Consider the following 22,113-nt stretch of genomic DNA (forward strand, 5'->3'; position numbering starts at 1 on the left):
GTCTATATGCAAAATGAGAGCAAACTTGTCTTATGAATATCCTTATGATGCCACGAGCCATCTCCTCACACGGCGCACCAGTTTCCCTATGACCTATTATCAATGCTGTTTTAGTTAGTAGATGTTGTAGCTGATGTCTTTAGTTATTTAGCCTCAATTTGTTTTAGTTCAACGAATATCATTTTGTAAAACCTTTTTTGGTATCACTTATGATATTAAAGTCATCACACTTATAGAATGCAAAACCTTCATATAATTATTATTATATTATAATTTTTATTATATATATTATTATATTATAATTATTATTATATAATTATTCATATGTCATTCATGCAAATGATTTATCATTAATATTTGCATCTTAAATTCCAATTTGGATACAATGTGTCTATTTGTTTGTGTTTACTTGATATATATTTTTAGAGGTGTGACATATTTTAATCATATAGCCAATTTCTTGAGTTGACTGAAAGTGCTCATTAGCAAACAGCATGGTGACTAAACTGCATAAATATTTCAGTTGTGTGCTCAATTGCAAACCATTTAATCTGTGATTTGCTGAGTGCACGTACTGTCTGCAGAGAGCAGTAGCTAGCTGGACTATAGACATCCTGTCTTTTAACTGAGTTACTGCTGCATGTTCTTCCATGACTTCTGGTTGCCTGGAAACATTAGAATGTCTTATAGCATGTAGTTATGGTTGTGAGACACATACTGTTTTTTGTTTCTAGCATGATACAAAGCATCATAATGCTAATGCAATGACTTACAAATTAACATTCCAGTCATTATTACTGGTTAAAAATATTTGAAGAGATTTACGTAATGATGCAGTGAGAGGGAGTGACTGGGTGAGCAGTCATGGGGATGTTATGTAAATGAACATAAAATACCTACATCTGACACATTAATGAGAATAACAGATGTTTATTAATTTGTTTTAATGTGTATCTTAATCTCAGTAAAAAATTAAAAAAAAATCTCATATACAGTATATTTGACCTTTAAAGATTCAGAGACAGTTGTAGTTATTTTCTATGAACCAGGGTTTATTTTTCCTTTTTTAGACTTTTATTAAAAGTAATATATAATATATCCAATATAATACACACAGAACGGCCATAACATTAAAACCACCTGCCTAATATTGTGTAGGTCCTCCTTGTGAATAATATGTTCTGACACCTTTCTATCAGAGCAGCATTAACTTTTTCTGCAGTTTGTTCTACAGTAGCTTTTCTGTGGGATCGGACCAGACGGGCTAGCCTTCACTCCCCACACGCATCAGTGAGCTTTGGGAGCCCATGACCCTGTCTCCAGTTCACCGGTTGTCCTTCCTTGGACCACTTTTGGTAGGTACTAACCACTGCATACCAGGAACACCCCACAAGACCTGCTGTTTTGGAGATGCTCTGATCCAGTCGCCTAGACATCACAATTTGGCCGTTGTCAAAGTCACTCAGATCCTTACACTTGCCCAATTTTCCTGCTTCCAACACATCAACTTCGAGAACTGACTGTTCACTTGCTGCCTAATAAATCCCACCCCTTGACAGGTGCCACTGTAATGAGATAATCAATGTTATGCACGTCACCTGTCAGAGGTTTTAATGTTATGGATGATTGGTGTACACACACAGACACACAGACACAAAGACATATATGTTAACCCTCAACTGCCAATGTAAATGCTTGATTGTATTGAACACTTTCTCACTGCATGCTGACAAAAAGCCATATTTCAAAACAATTTATACCATAACACTTTCCAGCTGTAATAAAAAAAATCACAGGTTTATATTAATATCGTAATAATAATAATAATAATAATAATAATAATAATAAATGTAAAACATGTTATGTAACAAATACATACTGTATATGGTACAGTGGGACAGAGGGCTTTGTGTTTTGTGTTTCTTGGTAAGATGACAAGCTGTATTTGTCTTTTATCTCAGTAACAGAAAAAAAGAGGCTGGTGTGTCAACGTACTGTACTGTTTATAGCTGCCATAACATAAGTAATAACAGGAACTAACTTGTTTCATGGACACTGCACAATGTTAAATGCTTTTATAAATGGATAAAAAGTATAATGATTTGTTCTTTAATGAATTCAAAATATTGTAGTATATGAGGAATAAAACACACTGTTACAATAATCAACTTCGGGTGGTAGCAGCTTCTCATCAGGGCTTAACACAGTGGCACTGATTATTTTCCTATAACTGCACTCCCCATTGTGTTTTATTCCTTACTTATTTATGCACATACAGAAAATCTATATATTTATCCAATTAGCTTATTTCAGAAATAGACCAGAAGGTTGTAATTTGTTAGTAGGCCATTGACTAATTCAGTTCTCACTTTAAACACAATCTCTGTCCTAATCTAGTCCTGTTGTATCTCTGGGCTGAAGTTGGTTAATGTACAGAAAGCATTCAATTAAACATTGTTACTGCATGTGGAGTCAGTAATGTAGATTTAATATACGTTTGCTTCCCACTAGTGGCCAGCAGCAGTAATGCGCGCGCGCGCGCGCGTGTGTGTGTGTGTGTGTGTGTGTGTGTGTGTGTGTGTGTGTGTGTGAGTGAGTGTGTGTGTGTGTAAGCCCAATCCTCAACACACTCCAACACATCACCTACATCATGTTCCTTGTATCCATCATGTATCCGGATATTCTATACATTTTTTTGTTATTTTTTCAAAATCAACAGTCCGAAAAGACAAACTCAATTAACCAAAATGCAACTCATTCTGGAACAAGAAAATAATTTTCTCAAAGACTTTTCTCATATGCAAACTATACCTTCAAAACACACACACAAATACATCAGATACATCAGATACACAGGCAGCATTGACTAGACTGTTTCAGAACTATCACAGGCCTCCTCAGTACATCTTTACTCATCACAGACAAACTAATCAACAATCGCTTGCTTATCTTGTTTCTTGATTCAGTGTTTGCTCTCATTGTGTATTTCATTGTATTGATTTGTTGTTTTTTTCTTATGATTTGTTTAGAGGTTTTTGTGTGTGTGTGTTTTTCATCCAATGCTGAGGAAATTTCAACTGGATTATGCTTTGAGTTTTGATTGTACTCCTCTACTGATTGTCACACACTTGGACCATTACCTTGTTATGCTTTGGGTTGCCATTCATGCTGGATTGTGTCTTTACACAGTTGAAAACCTTACCTCTTACCTGAAGATCCACAGTTTGGCGAGAAGTTGATTGATTGTTCATTTACATCTGGACTCAAAACTCTTGAATGCTTGGACTGAGATGCAAGTTAATTGTTAGAAAGCAGCATTGAGAATTGTCTGTTGATATTTTCTTTTTCTTGTTTATTACTGAATCCCAATTTCATAAATACACTTGATCTTCACTCTTGGATGGATGGATTCCCCTTATTTTTATATGTGATTGATTTTGAGTGTTACATAATAAATTTGATAGTAGTGGGTTGTCTGGTGATTTACAGTTCCTATAACATACTATACTAACGCCTTGGAGAATAATGTTTCTTTCTGCTGTAGAATTGTATATGGCCAGAATGACAAGTAAGTTTTCTACTCTGTACTCTACTTTCTACTAGTAGTTTCCACCACTGTAACACAAACAAACAAACAAACAAACAAAAATTTGGACCCCTGGTAGACCCCAGACCCCACTTAAGAACTATAGCATGAGTGAAAAAAATACAGAAACACTATCAGGTATGCAGATAAACTGATGAACTGAACAAGGTGAAATCTATGTAAAATAATCATAATAATAATAGTAATAATAATAATAATAATAATAAATTAAATAAAAACTGGAAGAAAAATGAGATTTTGAGAAATAATTTACTCTATAAAATGTATTGTCATCTTTGTGGTCAAGCTGCAGTGCTTCAGAAGCTCAGCTGTCTTACAGAAAGCTCACTGTGATAAACACACTGCTGTCTACTGCAGCAGAACGACATCATTTTTCTCAGTGATGAAACTTGATACTCGACAAAGTTACGTAAACTCGATGACAGGTTTAAAAAAAAATAAAAGTGCAGGTTAATTTAGCAAACGTGCGCGTGCCGAGGAAACTATCACCCGCCCATCTGCGCAGTCTGCGAGCGGACAGAACGCGCATGTTGTTAGAGCGCATGCGCGTAGTAGCGCTTCCGTCTTCGTTCATGCCCGATATCATGTGCTCATCCGGGTACTTTAGCTACAGCCTATCAGCATCGAGAGAGCGAGAGCCACCATTTACGTCACTGTTGTTGATAGAGCATCAAAATATGTACATTTATCATCTGTAATATTTGCAGTAATGTGTGTTTTTGTAATTTTAGCGTTAGTTTTGTAATTTTGTTAGTGGTTCTCGGTGTGTATTGATAATTTAACACGGAAAATACAACAGACCGAACAATCACACTAGAAGAACGTGACTTTGGGATCAGTTACGTCAGGCGGGGCAATAGCCAATCAGAAGCGGCTGGGGCCACGTGCGCGGTAGTGTGGGTGGAGCGAGTGAGTTAGACGGGCGAAAGTGCGCTCGAGCTTCTGCGTGGGACAGAAAATAACCCGTGTTACAGCTGCGCTCGGTGCAGGAATACACACTGAAACTGCTCAGATGGATATTTACTGTGCGCGCGGTGCGCTGGAGCCCTAGTTCCGCCCCTGGACCGTCGGTACTGCGGGGTTTGTGACTGTTCATGTTTATATAACCGTTACCGTTTAGAGCGCGTGCTGGCGGAGACAGGGAGAGCGCGAGGATTTCGAGCAACTAAAAACACGCAATAAATTATTTTGTTTAGGATCATCTATTGAGACGAACTGATCATCTGTTATCGCATTTATCGACACTTTATTAATTTTTGCGATTCAGAAAAAAAAACAAGTTATACAACAGGGGAGTACAGTGCACTGCACGGTCCTAAAGCCCGCCGTGTACACAGCTGCGCGCCTGTACCACGCACTCGTAGCCAAATGGTTCAGCTGTGGCCTGTGTTTAACTGCGACAGGATGGAAAACGCTTTGTTAGAGCAAGGATAATTTCATTCACTTAAAGAATTTAACACTTTTTAGACTTTTATTTGCATAGACGTTTACTGAGCTGAGAGAGAGCTGTGAGAAGAGAGGAGAGAGAGCTGAGAGCTCGGACAGGAACAGTGAGAGTGCAGGGTCTGTCCGGAGAAGTGATGGTTGTAAACACAGTCCACTGGTTCAGGAAGGGCTTGCGGCTCCACGACAATCCTTCCCTCAGAGAGTCGGTCCGGGGAGCGGATACCGTGCGCTGTGTGTACATCCTCGACCCCTGGTTTGCGGGATCGTCCAACGTCGGGATCAACAGGTGGAGGTATGAGAGCTGCAGCTCACTCTGACTGCCGGTGGAAACACCAGCCTGCTCTTCAGGTGGCGATTAGAGACCTGGCCATTTCTCACCTAAAGTCTGTCCGAGTGCAAGGCGGGGCTGTGTGGACTGCAGGCGACTGCAGGCTTGCTGTTTGTTTTCAGGGGAAAGTAGCTAATGCATGCTCAGAAGGTCACCATAAGTCACCAGATGGCATCATAAACCAATCTGCATATTCATGGTTTCATCATGATCATTTGCATATCATGAAGATTCCCCATAGAGACTTAAAATAGAATAGAGTTTCATCATAATATAAAACAGTAATTATAACTTATTTCTTACAGAGCAAGGAAGTCTGGTCATGGCACCACAAATAAACTATTAAATATTTGCAAATAGAGTAAAATCATCTACCTGTATGTGGATGGAATAACTCACTTTTTATTACTTCTGAATATAGCCAAGCAGAGAGCTTAAAGTGAAGAAGAACAGTGGTGATCAGTGATTGGTCATTTAACAATGGTGATAACTTATTGGTCAGTGGCAAACAGTGGTGATTAGTGATTGGCTCAGTCAGGCTTTTCACAGCTGCTGGTGAGTCGACAGAACCTGCTCACTCACCTGGTTGCAGCTGTGCTGTGAGCTGGAGAGTGGCGGGACAGTGGCTAATCGAGTGGCGGGACAGTGGCTAATCGGGTGGCGGGACAGTGGCTAATCGGGTGGCGGGACAGTGGCTAATCGAGTGGCGGGACAGTGGCTAATCGAGTGGCGGGACAGTGGCTAATCGGGTGGCGGGACAGTGGCTATTCGAGTGGCGGGACAGTGGCTAATCGAGTGGCGGGATGTCTGCTCAGAAAGTTGCTAGATTTGTTACTAGACACCTTATTGAAATAAAGGGGTCTAAAAACTCGCCAAGTCTAGCAGCAGAGTCGATGAGATGGCAACACCGAGTATCTGGCTGATTGTAGACTGCATGAAGATGCTCCAACAAAAAAATTGGACCCCTCGCACTTATTTATTTGCCTCGTCACAGCCAAAACAATCCTACCCTGAATAGTTATATATTATTAATTTATGAACCTAGTTATGAATTTTAATGCAACAAAAATAACATTCACTGTCTGGGTCCTTGGAATCGTTCAACTCGGACAGTACCACACCCCAACAAGTTTGATTATAATTTTCTAATGTGGTAATTGAGACAAATTTTCTAACATGCTGTTTCATCAAAATCATATTACGAGCCACATAAAGGCAGCATCATTGATCATTTTACAGTGCTTCATTTATTTCAGTTACCACTGTCCAAAAGAATTCAGTTGTCTGTGTTTTTAAAGCTGGCTTTTCCAGAAGCTTCCAGAGACATTGTTTGGTCACGTGTGAGTGTGCGTGTGGGTGTGGTTGATCACTCTTGTTATGTATGTTGGTGATGTAATGTCATGTTTGGTGGCATCGTGTCACCTTCTGCTCTCATGTGTCTATTGTACAAGCTGCAGAAGTGGGTCAATGTGACATGAAGGGGCAATAGTAATGGCAGCCAGTGACCGATTCCCCTTCTGATCTACTTACTGTTCAGCATCCACTGAATGATCCACCTCTCTGAACAGGACAGAGAACGTTTCTGATATCACTAAGGAGAAGTACTTCACATTCTCCTCCTTCACTTACTTTCTAAGTTTTAAGATTTGTACCAAGAATTATTAATATTATTGTTATTATTATTATTAGTAGTAGTAATAGTAATATATTTAGTGAATAAGCAAAAAGTATAATACTAATGCACTACTAATGCCCGGTTGGTATTATTCAGTGTAGATGAAAAACTCTTAAGGCCTGTAATAATGTTGACACTCCAAAAATCGGTACTTACACTGAAATTAATCAAAAAGTAAAATAAAATCTCTCTGAAAATTAAATAAAAGTAAAGCAAACACATATTCTGTATGTAGTGATCATCATCTTTCTGTCTTCCTGAGGGTGCTAGTCATCTCTTCTTAATCTGCAGCAGAATGAGGCAGAAAGTGTTCTGAGCTTTAAATGAGCAGTGTGTGTAGAGAAACCTCGAACCACTGTGATCACAGCAAGATCGGACTCGCTGTACTGTTATGAAACGGCTCACCAGTCTACTTGCATACTCATAGCTGTTAGTCTAGGCAACACTGTGACCTTTCATGGCTCTCTGAGTCTCACTAGGTCTGGTATTGAACAGCATGTGTATGAGGCTAGCAACGTGTAATTGGTAAATTTTCATTTTTTCTCAACAAAATTTTTATTTTGTTGTTTTTTTAAATTGGTTTTTAATGAATGGTATTTAAAATATATATAGTTATTTTATCTAATAAAATACATTTTTTTTTACTGTCAGTTCCTTTTACTTGGAGCAGGAGATTGTGGAAATCCAAAGCTCCAACACAGAGAAACTGATGCCCCATAATACCCAATTATGGCTGTAATAAAAAGTTTAAAAGTCTGGAAGAATTAAAGTCTTTCTCAGAAAAGGCCGCATAAACGTACTGAGCATACTAAATCTGCTTTCCTCTGCCCTGGAGGTTAAGACATGGCTGTAGTTGGAGCCTTCATTGGGAAATCACGGGTTTGAATCCTGACAGCGCCACAGCCATTTGTGAAATGGACAGATAGTGTTTTCCTCCGATAGTGTTTTCCTCCTTCAGGAGGAAATGGGAGAGAGAAAAAATATCATAACCACAACAAACATCCAGATCAACGCAGAAATGACCAGTCTTAGTCTGGAAAGTGTGTAGTCTGAATTAAAGAGGGAATGTGCACAAACCTAAGTGTTCTGCTTGAAGGAGTGTCTGAAGTCCTCTACAAGTGTCTCAAACTGGAACACAGTGCATTTACTCTCTTTTTCTATGTTAATTGTGGAGGTGGTAATAAATATGAAACCAGAAGAATATACTCAACATATGTTCAATAAAATATTGTATTAAAGTAAAACTCTGCAGAAGGTCCAAAGTGTAAAAAATAGTGTTGATTTTATAGATTAATTGTTATAATTGATCATTTTCATATAGGGTGCCAATAATTCAGTAGTGTAGTGTAGTCATGGGATGAGGTTGATCGAAATATTGTTCCTTAAAGAAGTGAATGAATGCCACAAAGTTGTGCCACAATTTTACATAGACGTTTTACTGCTGTGCTTCAGAATTGGTTTAGCCAGTAAGACATTTATTTCTTGTTCTCCGGTTTACTCTCTCCCACCATGTTTTCAAACTGCCAGTGTGCCCAGTTATTACCAGGATAATACAGGCCACTACTGAGCCGTTACCTGGCAACAGCCAGAATACATGTCTCTGACTTGTGTCTGTGGGTGTCACTCGGGTAGAAATATTGTCTGGGTAGTGTGGGCAACAGGAGTTATAACATAATGTTCAGTCCTCTTCATGTGGTCATGTTTGTGTACGCATGCTGTGTGATAAACCAGAACCATAAGTCATAAAGAGTTAGAAATGTACTTCCACATCATCAGCTGGGATATTACCATGTCTTGAGGTTTGTTTATAGTAATTTATCAGATTTGTTTTTCATATTTGAAACAGAAGCTTTTATGAAAGTAATCCCGTTTAAAAGTATACAAAAATAATCCATCCTGGCTTATTTTAGTGTTAGCAGCCTGCAGTGGATTATTTTCACATAACAGTACAATCTGATGTGTGTTATTCCACTAATACCACAGCGATTTGCCAATGATTACCGTTATTAATTTATTAATGAACAACACATCATGCTTTTTAACTGTTTTTTTAAGTTACATTTAATGTTATGAAACATCCGTGAGACACCTTACTTACAAGTTACATGATAAATATACCTACATATATGTTAAAAAAACTTAATTACATCAGTGATTATATGTTTTTCGTTGTTAAACAACACATTTAAAAAAAATCCATTTATTATTATCCTTAGGTCATGTGGCGCTTCCCCTATACAAGTGCCTGTGAATGAGCCGATACTGTAGACAACAACATATTAGAACGAGCGCATTCATATAAACATGTCCTTTATTTTACAGTCAGAACTACTGTCAGAGCTGCTGTTATATAAAATGAATCTTCTGACCAATCAGATTTGAGAATTAAGCCACGCTGTAATTAGATTAGTAATATGCTTAGAGTACATCATTAAAGGGAGAAATTTCACCAAATTATATATACTAAATTATACTAAATCGGTCTTTTATATGGAAAAATAAAGCAAAAGGATCTATTTTCAGCCATGTGTTTTACATAAGTTACAAAATGAGTGTGATTAAATGAGAATTTTTTTTTTTGTGAATCCATTTATTTCTGTAAAGCTGCTTTGTGACAATGTCCATTGTTAAAAGCGCTATACAAATAAAATAAAATTTAATTGAAATGAGCAGTTTATAGAGTCTTCAACTGTCTGCCATGCGAACTGCAAACAAAAGGGGCGAGCACCTCTGTATGTGACTGGAGGTGGAGCTAATTTCAAGACTGAAAAAATGTAAATAGGAGCCTGAAACAAAGAAACTAGTGACACCCAGTGACAATATTCTGGATTATAGAGTTTTCTTTGAAGATATTGTGAAATGATGTGAACGTTATAGATGGAAAACAGTTTTAAAAATGATTATCTCAAGTCAAGACTTATTTAGCTTAAGATTTTGCTTCTAATAATATAAAAATGTTGGTTTTGAAAAAACAGAAGTTTTTCAAAATGCAAAATCCATTTATAGTTACGTTCAATATTGCAGAACGGCTGTGAAACAGGTTTCTGTTGTAAAACTTACAGCTTTACCTCTGACCATTACAATCGCTGACATTGGAGACTCCTTCTAAAAATGCTAAATAATATTTCCTCATGCAAAATCTCAACATATCAACAGTTACACATGGTTTTATTCCTTTTACATGGAGCATTCCTGTGTAAGATGTTCCTATAGAAATAACAACACATTAGAATGGGTGCATTAATGTAAATGTTGTGGCCGGAGCTATTGTCAAACTTGCTGTTATAGAAAATTAATCAACACCTTCTGTATTCAACAGCATTGTGGAATAAATTAATCTGAATAATGTAACAAAGGCAAGCTTGTATTCTATAAGCTAATAACTAAAACTGATGGCAAAATGCGAACTTTTAGCACCTTATATAACTAAATATCGACTTTTTTACGACTCTTCTTCTGAAACACTGCTGCAGTTAGTCAGAAGGGGGACATGGGACATGACCTACAGCAACCATCTTAGCTTATGGTAATGCTTATATAATGGGGCTTGATTATCAGGAAATGTTTGTCACTCTGTCTCACCTACTGGTTTTGATTGCCATTGTATTTAACATAACTGTCTGTGTGTTTTTTTTTATTATTAGAAAATAATTTTGCATAGAATTAGAATTGCAACAGTGTAAAAGGTTCTTTGCTAGTAACTGGAAGATTACTGTTGGGTGAAAAGATCCAGCTAAATGGTATACATGACTCATAAATGGTATAAATGGAAAACATGCAGTTCAACGTGTTCAGCTGCACTTTTGGATAAAAAATGTCCAGGTCTGTGTCAGGGCAAGCAGGAAGATCTGTTTCCAATTAATGTCACTGGACTTATATAAGGACAGTTTGCTTACATAACAGTCTTGCTGTGTATCTTCAGTTAAGATTGTTGCGTAATTAAGAGTAATAATGTTACTGACACCGTCCTGATGTAGTATTTACATTTATGGCATTTGGTAGTTGCCCTTATCCAGAGCAGCTTACAATTATCTCATTTCTATAACGGAGCAGTTGAGGGTTAAGGGCCTTGCTCAGGGGCCCAGCGGTGGTAGTTTGGTGATGCTGTGATTTGAACTCTCAACCTTCTGATCAGAAGGCTACCATCTTATCCACTGAGCTACCACTTCCCCTTATTATTACTCACTAGTATATTTGAGTAATAATAAAAATAATAAATAAAATAAATAAATAAATATAAATAAATAAATAAAAAACTCTGAGTTATTTTTAAATGTGAATGTTTAGTATCCATGAGACTTGGATAACTGGATATTTATATTGTATATTTATATTATATTAATATATTTATTATTATTTTATTTTCCACAGGTTTTTACTACAGTGTCTGGAGGACTTGGACGCCAGCCTTCGCAAACTCAACTCCCGCTTGTTTGTAATCCGGGGCCAGCCCACCGATGTCTTCCCCAGACTCTTCAAGGTACGTAACATTTCTCTCACACACATTTAAGGTCATAATTATGCTTTTTGAATAATGTGAGAACATGTTCTGCAACACAACAGCAATTGAAAGCAAAGGCAAAATTTACAAAAATATTTTGAAAAATTGTTTATTTCCAGACCAGAGATCAGAGTTCAGTAAGTTATCAACATTTTTTTTTTAAATGATGTAATAATATTTTTGCTAATTTATGTGGACTTATGTTTAGTCATAGAGCGAATAAACATTAGTCAGAGTAGGTGTATTTTGTTAACATTTAAACAAATATCAAATAATACATGTGTTAGCTTTCTCTGTTTCTTTGTTAACTTGACTTATGGTTTATTAATGTTTGTGGTTTGTTAATGCAGTAAGTAATGCTAGTTAAGGGCACCTTAATGTAAATAATTACTGAAAATATTTACGTAACTTTCAGAATGGGAGATGTAAAAGTTTGAACTGATATTATTTCATTTTTCATTAATATCTTGAGATATGTCGTTTCAACATTTTTTTTATTTTGATAATGAAAGAACATGTGAGAAAACTAAATGTCTTTATAAATTAAATTTCTTTGTCATGTTTAAATTTATGGCACTTGGCAGACGCCCTTATCCAGAGCGACTTACATTCATCTCATTTATACAACTGAGCAGTTAAGGGCTAAGGGCCTTGCTCAGGGGCCCAGCAGTGGCAGCTTGGCATGCTGGGATTTGACCTCAATGACCTTCCGATCAGTAGTCCAACATCTTATCCACTGAGCTGCTACTGCCACAGCTTGTTCAAGGCTTATACACATTTTTGCACTCCACTGTATGTAACGGTTAATTCATTTAGTCTGGACAAAATGCTAAAATGTCCACAAGAGCACATTTTCTTTTCAAGTTCAGCTGTTCTAGAACAGGACTGCTTTAAAAATAACATTATGACTATCATCTGTTGACTTTGTTGATCGGGTTCTAGTGGTGACTAGAACCCGATCAACAAAGTCAACAGATGATAGTCATAATGTTATTTTTAAAGCAGTCCTGTTCTATCTTCCAGACTTGCTACAAACAGTTTCCAAATTTGGTTTCACTGAAGATTACTGTCTGTTCTATACACATGCATATCATAGTTTGTCTTGTTAATGCTAATAATGTTCTCTTGATCCATATTTAGGAGTGGAACATCACCCGGCTGTCTTATGAGTACGACTCGGAGCCGTTTGGGAAGGAGCGAGATGCAGCCATTAAAAAGTTGGCCAGTGAGGCCGGAGTGGAGGTGACAGTCCGGATCTCTCACACGCTGTATGATCTGGACAAGTATGTACCCCGCCAACCGTCAATCACTACCAAACAGTCTCACTGCTGTATTGGAAAGTGATTAAAGAACTATAACAGTTCCTTTTTTCAGTATTTTTCCTGCAATCATCTTCAATTCATCTTCTCTTCTCTCACTCTCTTTTCACTCTTCTCTCTCACTCTTTCAGGATCATAGAGCTCAATGGTGGCCAGTCTCCACTCACCTACAAGCGCTTCCAGACCCTCATCAGCAGGATGGAGGCGGTGGAGACTCCTGCCGAGGCCATCACAGCAGAAGTCATGGGCTCCTGCACCACTCCTCTTTCTGATGATCACGATGAGAAGTTTGGGGTTCCTTCCCTGGAGGAGCTTGGTGAGTTTCTCATACTATAATTCACTTGCCATTTGTTTGAGTTGGTCCCACTTTAGAGCAGCAGCAATTGTTTTATGAGCAGCTGTATGTCTTGCACACAAGAGCTGTGTTCTCAGCCCTCTCCTGTACTCCTTACACATCTACGACTGTGTGGCCACACGCAGCTCCAGTGTCATTGTCTGATCGCCGACAGCAATGAGACAGCCTACAGAGAAGAGGTGCGCGCTCTGACACACAGGCGCCAGGAAAACAACCTCTCGCTCAGCATCAATAAGACCAAGGAGCTTGTAATGGACTTTAGGAGACAGGACAGTTCATTTGTTCATTCATTCACTGACTGCTTTTTCCTGCTTAGGATCACATTTAACATTCATTTCACATTTAGATGTTTATGTTAACTTAGGCAGTTAACATAAACATCTGCTATTTTTTCCAACAATCCTCTTCATTCAAATATTGATTAGAAATGTTAAAAGCTATATTCTGAGATCCTTTGCTTTATCATGATAAGTAAGTGTAAATGTTCAGAGGATTGGTTTGATTGGTGTGTTCAGGTTTCGACACAGAGGGGTTGTCCTCAGCCGTGTGGCCTGGCGGAGAGACTGAGGCCCTTACACGGCTTGAGAGGCATCTGGAGAGAAAGGTCAGAAATGCTTTATTGATTAAACCATGTCCCCCCCCCCCCCCCCCAGGCACAAACATTTATTTTTTCCTCTGCCTTTGTATTGACAAAATAGTCCCAATGCAATAAAAATAAAATAAATAGAAATAAAATAGAAAATGATGTAAATGATATAGTTTGGCATGATTTTACTAATAGTCACTAATCCAAAACTATGCTTCCAGGCATGGGTGGCCAACTTTGAGCGTCCCAGAATGAACGCCAACTCACTGTTGGCTAGTCCTACTGGCCTCAGTCCGTACTTGAGGTTTGGCTGCCTCTCATGTCGACTCTTCTACTTCAAACTCACTGACTTGTACAGAAAGGTAAAAACTTGTATCTCCATTGTACAGTGATGGAACTGACACTAATCAGATCCTCAGTTCTGAATTTGACACCCCACTCTCAAGTCATTTCTGGAGTCACACTAATCCAGGCAGTCTTCCTCTCCCATCTGCATCCCTCAGGTGAAGAAGAACAGCTCGCCACCTCTCTCACTCTACGGCCAGCTGCTGTGGCGTGAGTTCTTCTACACAGCTGCTACCAACAACCCACGCTTCGACAAAATGGAGGGAAACCCCATATGCGTGCAGATCCCATGGGACCGCAACCCAGAGGCACTGGCCAAGTGGGCCGAGGGCAGGACGGGTTTCCCCTGGATCGACGCCATCATGACCCAGCTGAGGCAGGAGGGGTGGATCCACCACCTGGCACGCCATGCCGTGGCCTGCTTCCTCACACGTGGAGACTTGTGGGTTAGCTGGGAGGAGGGCATGAAGGTACTGTGCCCTTAACACTAATCTTTTGTTGTCCGTGGATGCCTCACTGAGACATAATTTGGATTATAAGTCATGAATCTAAACAAAATCGCTCATTGTATTAAAAGGGGGATCAGTATTTTTTGCAAAATTATTTACAAATAAAAAAAATGTAGAGGTGATTGCATAAGTATTCACCTCCATTGCTGTGAAACCCCTAAATTAGTTCTTTTGGAAAGAGCCAGGGTTACAGCATAAAATTTTGATGTTTTAATAAAGAATTACACAGCATTAGTAGATTTTTTTTCAGTAGCCGAGTTTATGGCTCTAAGTTTAAACTTGAAACTTTATTGCTGTATTTTGCCCTCTAGTGGAATAACACAGACTAGCTGTTTTTACTTCCAGTCTTTCAGTTCAATTGTCCACAAGACAATGTTAATTTAGAGCATGAATTCTAAATTCATTTGGCGGGTAAGATTAGAACCTTTATTAGGACAACATGCGGTCCATCAGAACAGACGCATATATTCAGTAGTGTGTAAATTAGCATCTTTATAACATTGTCACAAAAAAAAATCATATAGAACCATATAAATTCTAATGTCTTGATGTGTCCAGTGAATAAATATTGTATATATTGTTCACTGGACACATCAAGACATTAGAATTATATGGTTCTATATGACTTTTTTTGTGCAGTTAAATGCTGATAAACAGCAGCAAAGAATGTGTCAAACCACACTTAATTAACAGCTATACACAGGCTGCAAATTATATTTCCAGCTTCAGTGCTTCTTTAGGCTACACTGATAACACAAAAATGACAAATCAGTGCAGTAAATGTGCAAAATATACATCTGTGTATTACATTACACATATTTAAACATGGGCCACTTAATTAGAGGTGCGCATCATCCTCAGGTGTACTGTAGTTTAGCAGAAGAATGAATTAAGTAAACGTCTAATGAACTAAGACACAAACACACCAGTACATTTGCACTGAGCACCCTGCCTGTCTTTGACACACATATGGCTGTATCTTAGCCCTCAATGCATCAGAGCACTATGCAATTACTTGTCCATTATTATCACCATAATTCATAATGAGCTTTATTATTCCAGTCAGACGAAGGCTCTAGATAGCAGATGCCTTTATGAAGTGAATTAAAGAATTAAATGTAGTTTTAAAATAAACATGCTTGTTACATGCAAGTATTCTACTCAGAAGCAAAGCCTCCTCCTCCTGCTGTTTCTTTTGACCAGATTGAATAGCTAGTCTGATTTGCCTTAATCTGTGGATTTGTTTTCAATTGCTTTCTTTCAAGTCATTAACATCAAACAACTGAGTTTTAGAAAATTTTCTTTAGATTTGTGTCTGCAACTGAAAAAGTAATTTTTTTAAAACCTGTAATCCGTATTGAAATTTTGATTATATGATGTGAAGTTCACTTTAATGAGTCTCTTTATATGTAAATATACACAAACTCATACGAATGTTTTTCCCAAAATGGATCTTTATGAATACCAAATATTGAAATATTAAATAAAGAATAGCATATACAGCTTGATAAATGAGGCCCAGTGTAAGTCCCCTTTCAAACGTCAGCCACTGTCTTTTAACTTGTAAAACAGTCTTTTTTCTTTTTCTTTTTTTTTTTTTTTTTCATTTTCATTCCTTTGCTCTTGTAAGTCTTGACCCAACACGCTCGAGCGGTGAATATTGTGCTGATCTGAAGTGTTACCTTTTTTCAAAAGTTAGACCCGATACCTTTAAGATGTCAGAGCCAGGAATTCAGAGCCAAGCAGACACACAATTACAGTGCACTTCAAGGATAACTTTGTCCTTAGATTAAAAAGAAAAGTATTACATCCATCCTTTTCAACATCCTGCATCTGAGAAAAATGAGATACAAAAGACACAAAAAAATAAAAGACAAAGTGCTTGTGAACTCATTTGGTGTAGTTGCATGCTTTACACAGTAGGTGTCTCTGCAACCTCATGTCATTGCTGCAATGCAACACTCTGTTATGGTGCCAGGTGTTTGAGGAGCTGTTGCTGGACGCAGACTGGAGTGTGAACGCAGGCAGCTGGATGTGGCTCTCCTGCAGCTCCTTCTTCCAGCAGTTCTTCCACTGCTACTGCCCAGTGGGTTTTGGCCGCCGCACCGACCCCAACGGGGACTACATACGGTGGGTTGGATTGAATAATGTGTATGTCTATAAGCTTGTAGTCTCTGCGAAGAAATATTTAGAACAGTTTTTTCTTGATTCCTCTTGATTCCTTGATTCCTATTGTCATGTAGACGGTATTTACCTGTGCTGAGAGGATTTCCCGCCAAGTACATCTATGACCCTTGGAACGCCCCAGAAAGTGTGCAGAAGTCGGCCAAGTGTGTGATCGGTGTGCACTACCCAAAGCCCATGGTACACCACGCAGAGGCCAGCCGTCTCAACATAGAGCGCATGAAGCAGATCTACCAGCAGCTGTCCTGCTACCGCGGCCTGGGTAGGTCTCATCTGTGTAGCTCTGAGACATGACCTTTGCATGCAATAGTCTAATCTTGTGTTTACCTCATGTACTGTGTGTGTGTGTGTGTGTGTGTGTGTGTATATATATATATATATATATATATATATATATATATATATATATATATATATATATATATACTGTGTCTTTGTTGTATACATTTAAGTGTAAAGATTTGCATAGCTAAAGATATTAATGATGAAGCTATAATATCAGAAATACATTTCTGCATTTGGTATGAACGTGTAATTCTGTTTGCCTCAAAGGATTTTTTTTTCAGTCTTCTGCTGATTTCTGGATTTTTCTAAATTTCTTGCACTTTTAGGTTTCCCGTTATTTTTCTTCCCTTCTCTGGTTGTGTCTTTTTTTATTTCATTTATATGTGATTCTTTTCAGTGTTTGATAGTTTTTTATCCCCTTTTCCAGCTCTGTGTAGATATTTTCTGTTTCAGGTAATGAAATAGCTGTTCTCTTGACTCTTTCTGTTGACTTCTAATGTGTCTGCTCACAGCAAACAGTTAGCGCATTACTTTGAGCCTCTTTCAATCTTTTTTTAAGATGTAAACAGCTGAAAGTAAACATCTGTCAAGTATTTGAAGTTATTAGGATAGCTTAATGAGGCACTTTCACATAAACTGTCAACAGGGATGCAAACTTCTGTGCTTGCTAATGAAGCTCCTGACGTTCTCTGTTACTCTAATATTTAGTCTGCATGTTGTAACTTGTTTTCAAAAGAAAAACACTATTAAATTAAAAAAAAATTAAATAGTGGGATATTTTTCACCTTTTTAAAGGCGGGGGATGAAAACAATCAACTGAATAGGCTTTGAGATATGCTGCATTAATATTACAGTAAGAAAAATTCAAAAAGAGATTAAACTTTGCTGTACTATGACATAATCAATTCCTGACTCTTTTAGGACTGCTGGCAATGGTGCCGTCTAACCCTAACGGGAATGGGGAAAACTCCACAAGCATGATGGGAATTCCCACTGCAGATGCCACCCAGGACACTGCTGCAGCCTCCGGTATAGTTTATGGCTTGACGCCTTCTTCAATTCTTTTGCATAACAAATTATTTAAGACCACAGGTTTCTCTAAGGACACATTTATGTAACAGGAGCTATAAACATTCTTCCCCTCACAAGCCTCTCGTTTTCTTCGCTCTTAAAGTTAATAATACAAACTGCAAAAAAAATGCAGCTTTTCATGTCAGTCAGAAACCACAAAGCCCTCAGTCATGAAGACTTTCCTGTGTGTAACACTCACTAAGTGCTGACACTGGAGACTCCTTCCATAAATGTTAAATAACCTTCTCCTTACATAAAGCTCCACCATGTCAACAATTATGTTTTATTTGTTATACAACAACTGTTATTATGTGGAGTGTCCACCATATAGTCAGCTGTTACTATAGAAACAATGACATGTTAGAATGATGAATTAATGTCAGCAAATTCGGCTGGTGTTTGAGTAGTGTTTAGTCATATTTCATTCAGACTTTGCTTGCTGTTTATTATTTAAAAAATGAATAAAAGTATGGTATGAATATGAATGTTATCATTGGGACATTACAAGTGTTACCATCACAAAGTGTGTTTGTGATTGTATCAGCGTATTTCAGTCGAAAAAAAGGAAGAAATAAGTAATTTGCATAACTGTATGAACTGGCTATTCTGTTGTTCTGTTTTGTGTAATATAACCCATAATTCCTATTCCTTTAGGTATAACTAAATGAATATATGAATAAATGAATATATGAATAAATGAAAATATAATTTAAACATTTTTGTTTTCTCTGCACTGAACAAATCCATATGAACATGTAGCTTGGTTCTCAGACAAGTCTTGTACTTTACTTTAGGGTACCAGATGCCTGCTAAATCTCAGGGCGAGTGGCTCAGTGGCCTGATGGTGTATTCTCAAGGAGACACACAATCCAGCTGCAACACACAACAAGGTACACACATATTTACACACACATACACTCACCAACCACATACACTTTATTAGGAGCACCTGTACACCTGCTTGCTGATGGAATTATCCATTAAACCTTAAGGCATTCGTAGCTCAGCGGTTAAGACATTAGCCTTTTGATTGGAAGGTCATGAGATCAGATCCCAGCATGCCAAGCTGCCACTGCTGGGCCCTTGAGCAAGGCCCTTAACCCTCAACTGCTCAGTTGTATAAATGAGATAAATGTAAGTCGCTCTGGATCAGGGAGTGCTGTAAATATAAATCTTGTGGTGGCAGTGCATAAAATCATGTAGCTACACGTCAAACAACAATATGTTCTGGCATCAATAACCAATTTTTTTTTTTTTTTTTTTTGGTCCCATTCTGACTGAAAAAATGGGTAAAATGCAGAAAAAATGCAGGTATTAATAAGGAATCAAAACTGGACAGTTGGAGATTGGAACAAGAAGCCTTTTGTCACATATACATTACAGCACAGTTAAATTCTTTCTTCGCATATCCGAGCTTGTTAGGAAGCTGGGGTAAGAGCACAGGGTCAGCCATGATACGGCACCCCTGGAGCAGAGAGGGTTAAGGGCCTCGCTCAAGAGCCCAACAGTGACAGCTTGATGGCGCTGGGGCTTGAACCCCTCGACCTCCTGATCAGTAACCCACAGCCTTAACTGTTGAGCAATCACTGCCCATGAAAAAGACAGAGCAATGTTTTTCCAATCTTTGACTGTGAGTTTCAGTGAACCTGTGCCCACTTTAGCCTCAGATTCCCCTTCTTGGCCCAACCCAGCCCATCTGGCACCGACAACCATGCCACAGTCCCTGAGATCACATTCTGATATTTGATGTGAACAGTAACTGAAGCTCTTGACCCGTATCTGCATGCCTTTATGCATTGTGCTGTTGCAACAGGATTGGCTGATTGGATAAGTGTCTGAATGAGCAGGTGTACAGGTGTTCCTATTAAAGTCAGTGAGGGTAGACCCACTGCCAACATGACTAAGATGTCAATAAGGGATGGACAATGTTGCTGTGATTTGTCATTACATGGTGTTAAAAGCATCGTAATTCTGGGAGTCTGTGGAGTGCCACAGTCCATTTGGATGAATTTGATTTTTCCCAGCTCTAACACACTCAATCAGTTGGGAGTTGGGAGCTCGCCAAATTGTGTAGCATGCATGTACCTCACGATGGTTAATGTCTGTAGGTTATTCAGGCAGCAGTAGTGGGATGGTGTGCTACAGACAGGAGGCTCAGCAGATACCTGGCCCTGTGTTACAGCAAGGTAACAGATTCCAGCCAGTAATTTTAGTTTAGCTCAGTGATTGTCTTTTTCAGCTTACTATATGTACTTTGAAGTAAGGAATTAAATTACTGTACTGTGTAATGGTTTTGTAGCCTTTTCAAATCATGTATATTAAAAGCTGTAGATGTTTAGCGTGGCTCTGTTTTTTCTGAGGGGAACTTGAGTATAGATCACAGCCAAAGTGCTTTGTGTCCTTCTTAGGGCGGGGACATCACTCCAGCACTGTACAGACCTCTGGGAAACGTCACAGCGAGGACTCTGGTCACACCACAGTCTCAAAAGTCCAGAGACAGCACAGTCCTTAAACAGGTTTGTTGTCTTTATTAATACTTTAAACATTGCCCTCTGTTTTAGCATTAAACAATTTTCTTAAAAACAGCATAAAAACTTTTCTTTGAGGTACACCTCTTTCTATTTATTCCTTTTTTGTGTTTTATTATTATTATTTTTATTATTATTATTATTATTTGATATAATGAATCTCTCATTGCCTGTTAAACAAAACTTCATTGCAACTGTTAAAAAAAACTATCCTGAAATGATTTTGTATCCGTGTGTGTCTAAACAGTGTCCTGGAACAACTGAAGACCTGTCATCACAGACACACAGCACATACACTGATTGGTGTGTATGTGTAAAAATGAGTGATTTAAATATATATACGTATATAAAACTAATTAAGGGGAATCGGGGTGGCTTTTATCAGGATCCTTTATGTAAGCGTTCCCTCACATTATCACTTGGACTCCACCCAAGCTGACGCCGGCACTCTAGCCAACTTTGGAAGAAAAAAAAAATCAATTCTCCTTGACAATGTTCTAATCTCAGTGAGTGTTAGGACTCCTCTTGGCACAGAACTTTGCTGTATATAAGAATTTGTTTAATACTCACATACAGACTGTATATTTGCTATTGTATGTGCTTTCTCTTTCATTTAGTCTTAGACCCACTGATATATTTTTGATATAAATGTTGTGGATCAGGTGTAATTCTTTTTTGAAAGCATAAATATTAAAGAACATTTGTAGGTTGCATTTACTGTACACAGTGAGGCTTCTCTCAGTCTATGTCTCTCCCACATTCTCTGCCTTTCTCTCTGACCTGTTTCACATTGTCGCTGTTCGCTCATACTGTCTTTCCTTTTCTCGGTCAACCTTCTTAAGCTGCGTCTTTTCATGCAGTTGTCATCTACATAATTGAAACAGGATGTTATTCACCACGTTGTGTTAATTGTCTACTCGTGTGCTTGTTTAATAAATACGGTGTAAATAGCAGTGGTCTCTTTTTCTTCAGAACACAAGTCTGGGTATTGAGATAAATTTCAATCTGTAGTCACCTTTCCTTCATGAAAATCTAGTATGCAAGAATTGAAACTGATTGGGTGTCCAGTCTTAGGAAAATGATCAATAAGAGTGTGGGGTGATTGAAAAGTTAAAAGTTGATTATTTTCTTGAAACGGCGGTCCTGAAGTATTTTATTTTTCTAATACTACAGCAATTCGCCAACACTAACTGTTGGAAACAACACTAAGAAAGCCTGGTCTGCACTGTAATCGCTGGCATATTATTCCATTACACTGTTCTCTAGAAATGCTCTTTTGTTAAGGTACAGGATGATGATGTGTGACGTAGGAATACTGGAACTGGGGACTGGCTAATTTTGGCTCTTATCTGTTATCACAAGTGCTTCTATTGA

At 38.2% G+C, this 22,113-nt stretch overlaps 1 protein-coding gene across 2 annotated transcripts; it reads left to right on the top strand.

The window, feature by feature from the left end:
- The first annotated feature begins 4,484 nt into the window (after positions 1-4,484).
- On the top strand, positions 4,485-21,692 carry cry1a (cryptochrome circadian regulator 1a). Of its 2 annotated transcripts, XM_026923082.3 has the most exons (14): positions 4,487-5,345; positions 11,428-11,536; positions 12,698-12,840; positions 13,008-13,192; positions 13,747-13,835; positions 14,039-14,179; positions 14,321-14,632; positions 16,650-16,801; positions 16,915-17,117; positions 18,062-18,169; positions 19,006-19,101; positions 20,320-20,397; positions 20,620-20,727; positions 20,987-21,692. In XM_026923082.3, the coding sequence occupies exons 1-13, from the start codon at positions 5,188-5,190 to the stop codon at positions 20,721-20,723; spliced, it is 1,878 nt and encodes a 625-aa protein (XP_026778883.1). In that variant the 5' UTR covers positions 4,487-5,187; the 3' UTR covers positions 20,724-20,727; positions 20,987-21,692. The 2 variants fall into 2 exon arrangements, with proteins under 2 accessions (XP_053097786.1, XP_026778883.1); XM_053241811.1 differs by lacking the exon at positions 20,320-20,397 and having other exon boundaries at positions 4,485-5,345.
- The last annotated feature ends 421 nt before the right edge of the window (positions 21,693-22,113 follow it).

The sequence above is a fragment of the Pangasianodon hypophthalmus genome, chromosome 18 (genome assembly GCF_027358585.1).
Source record: "Pangasianodon hypophthalmus isolate fPanHyp1 chromosome 18, fPanHyp1.pri, whole genome shotgun sequence".
Classification (NCBI taxonomy): domain Eukaryota; kingdom Metazoa; phylum Chordata; class Actinopteri; order Siluriformes; family Pangasiidae; genus Pangasianodon; species Pangasianodon hypophthalmus.

Coding starts and splice junctions, on each gene's coding strand:
- cry1a (XM_026923082.3), top strand. CDS start 5,188: ATGGTTGTAAACACAGTCCACTGGTTCAGGAAGGGCTTGCGGCTCCAC. Junction 18,170..19,005: donor GGACACTGCTGCAGCCTCCG/GTATAGTTTATG, acceptor ACTTTACTTTAG/GGTACCAGATGCCTGCTAAA. Junction 19,102..20,319: donor CAGCTGCAACACACAACAAG/GTACACACATAT, acceptor TAATGTCTGTAG/GTTATTCAGGCAGCAGTAGT.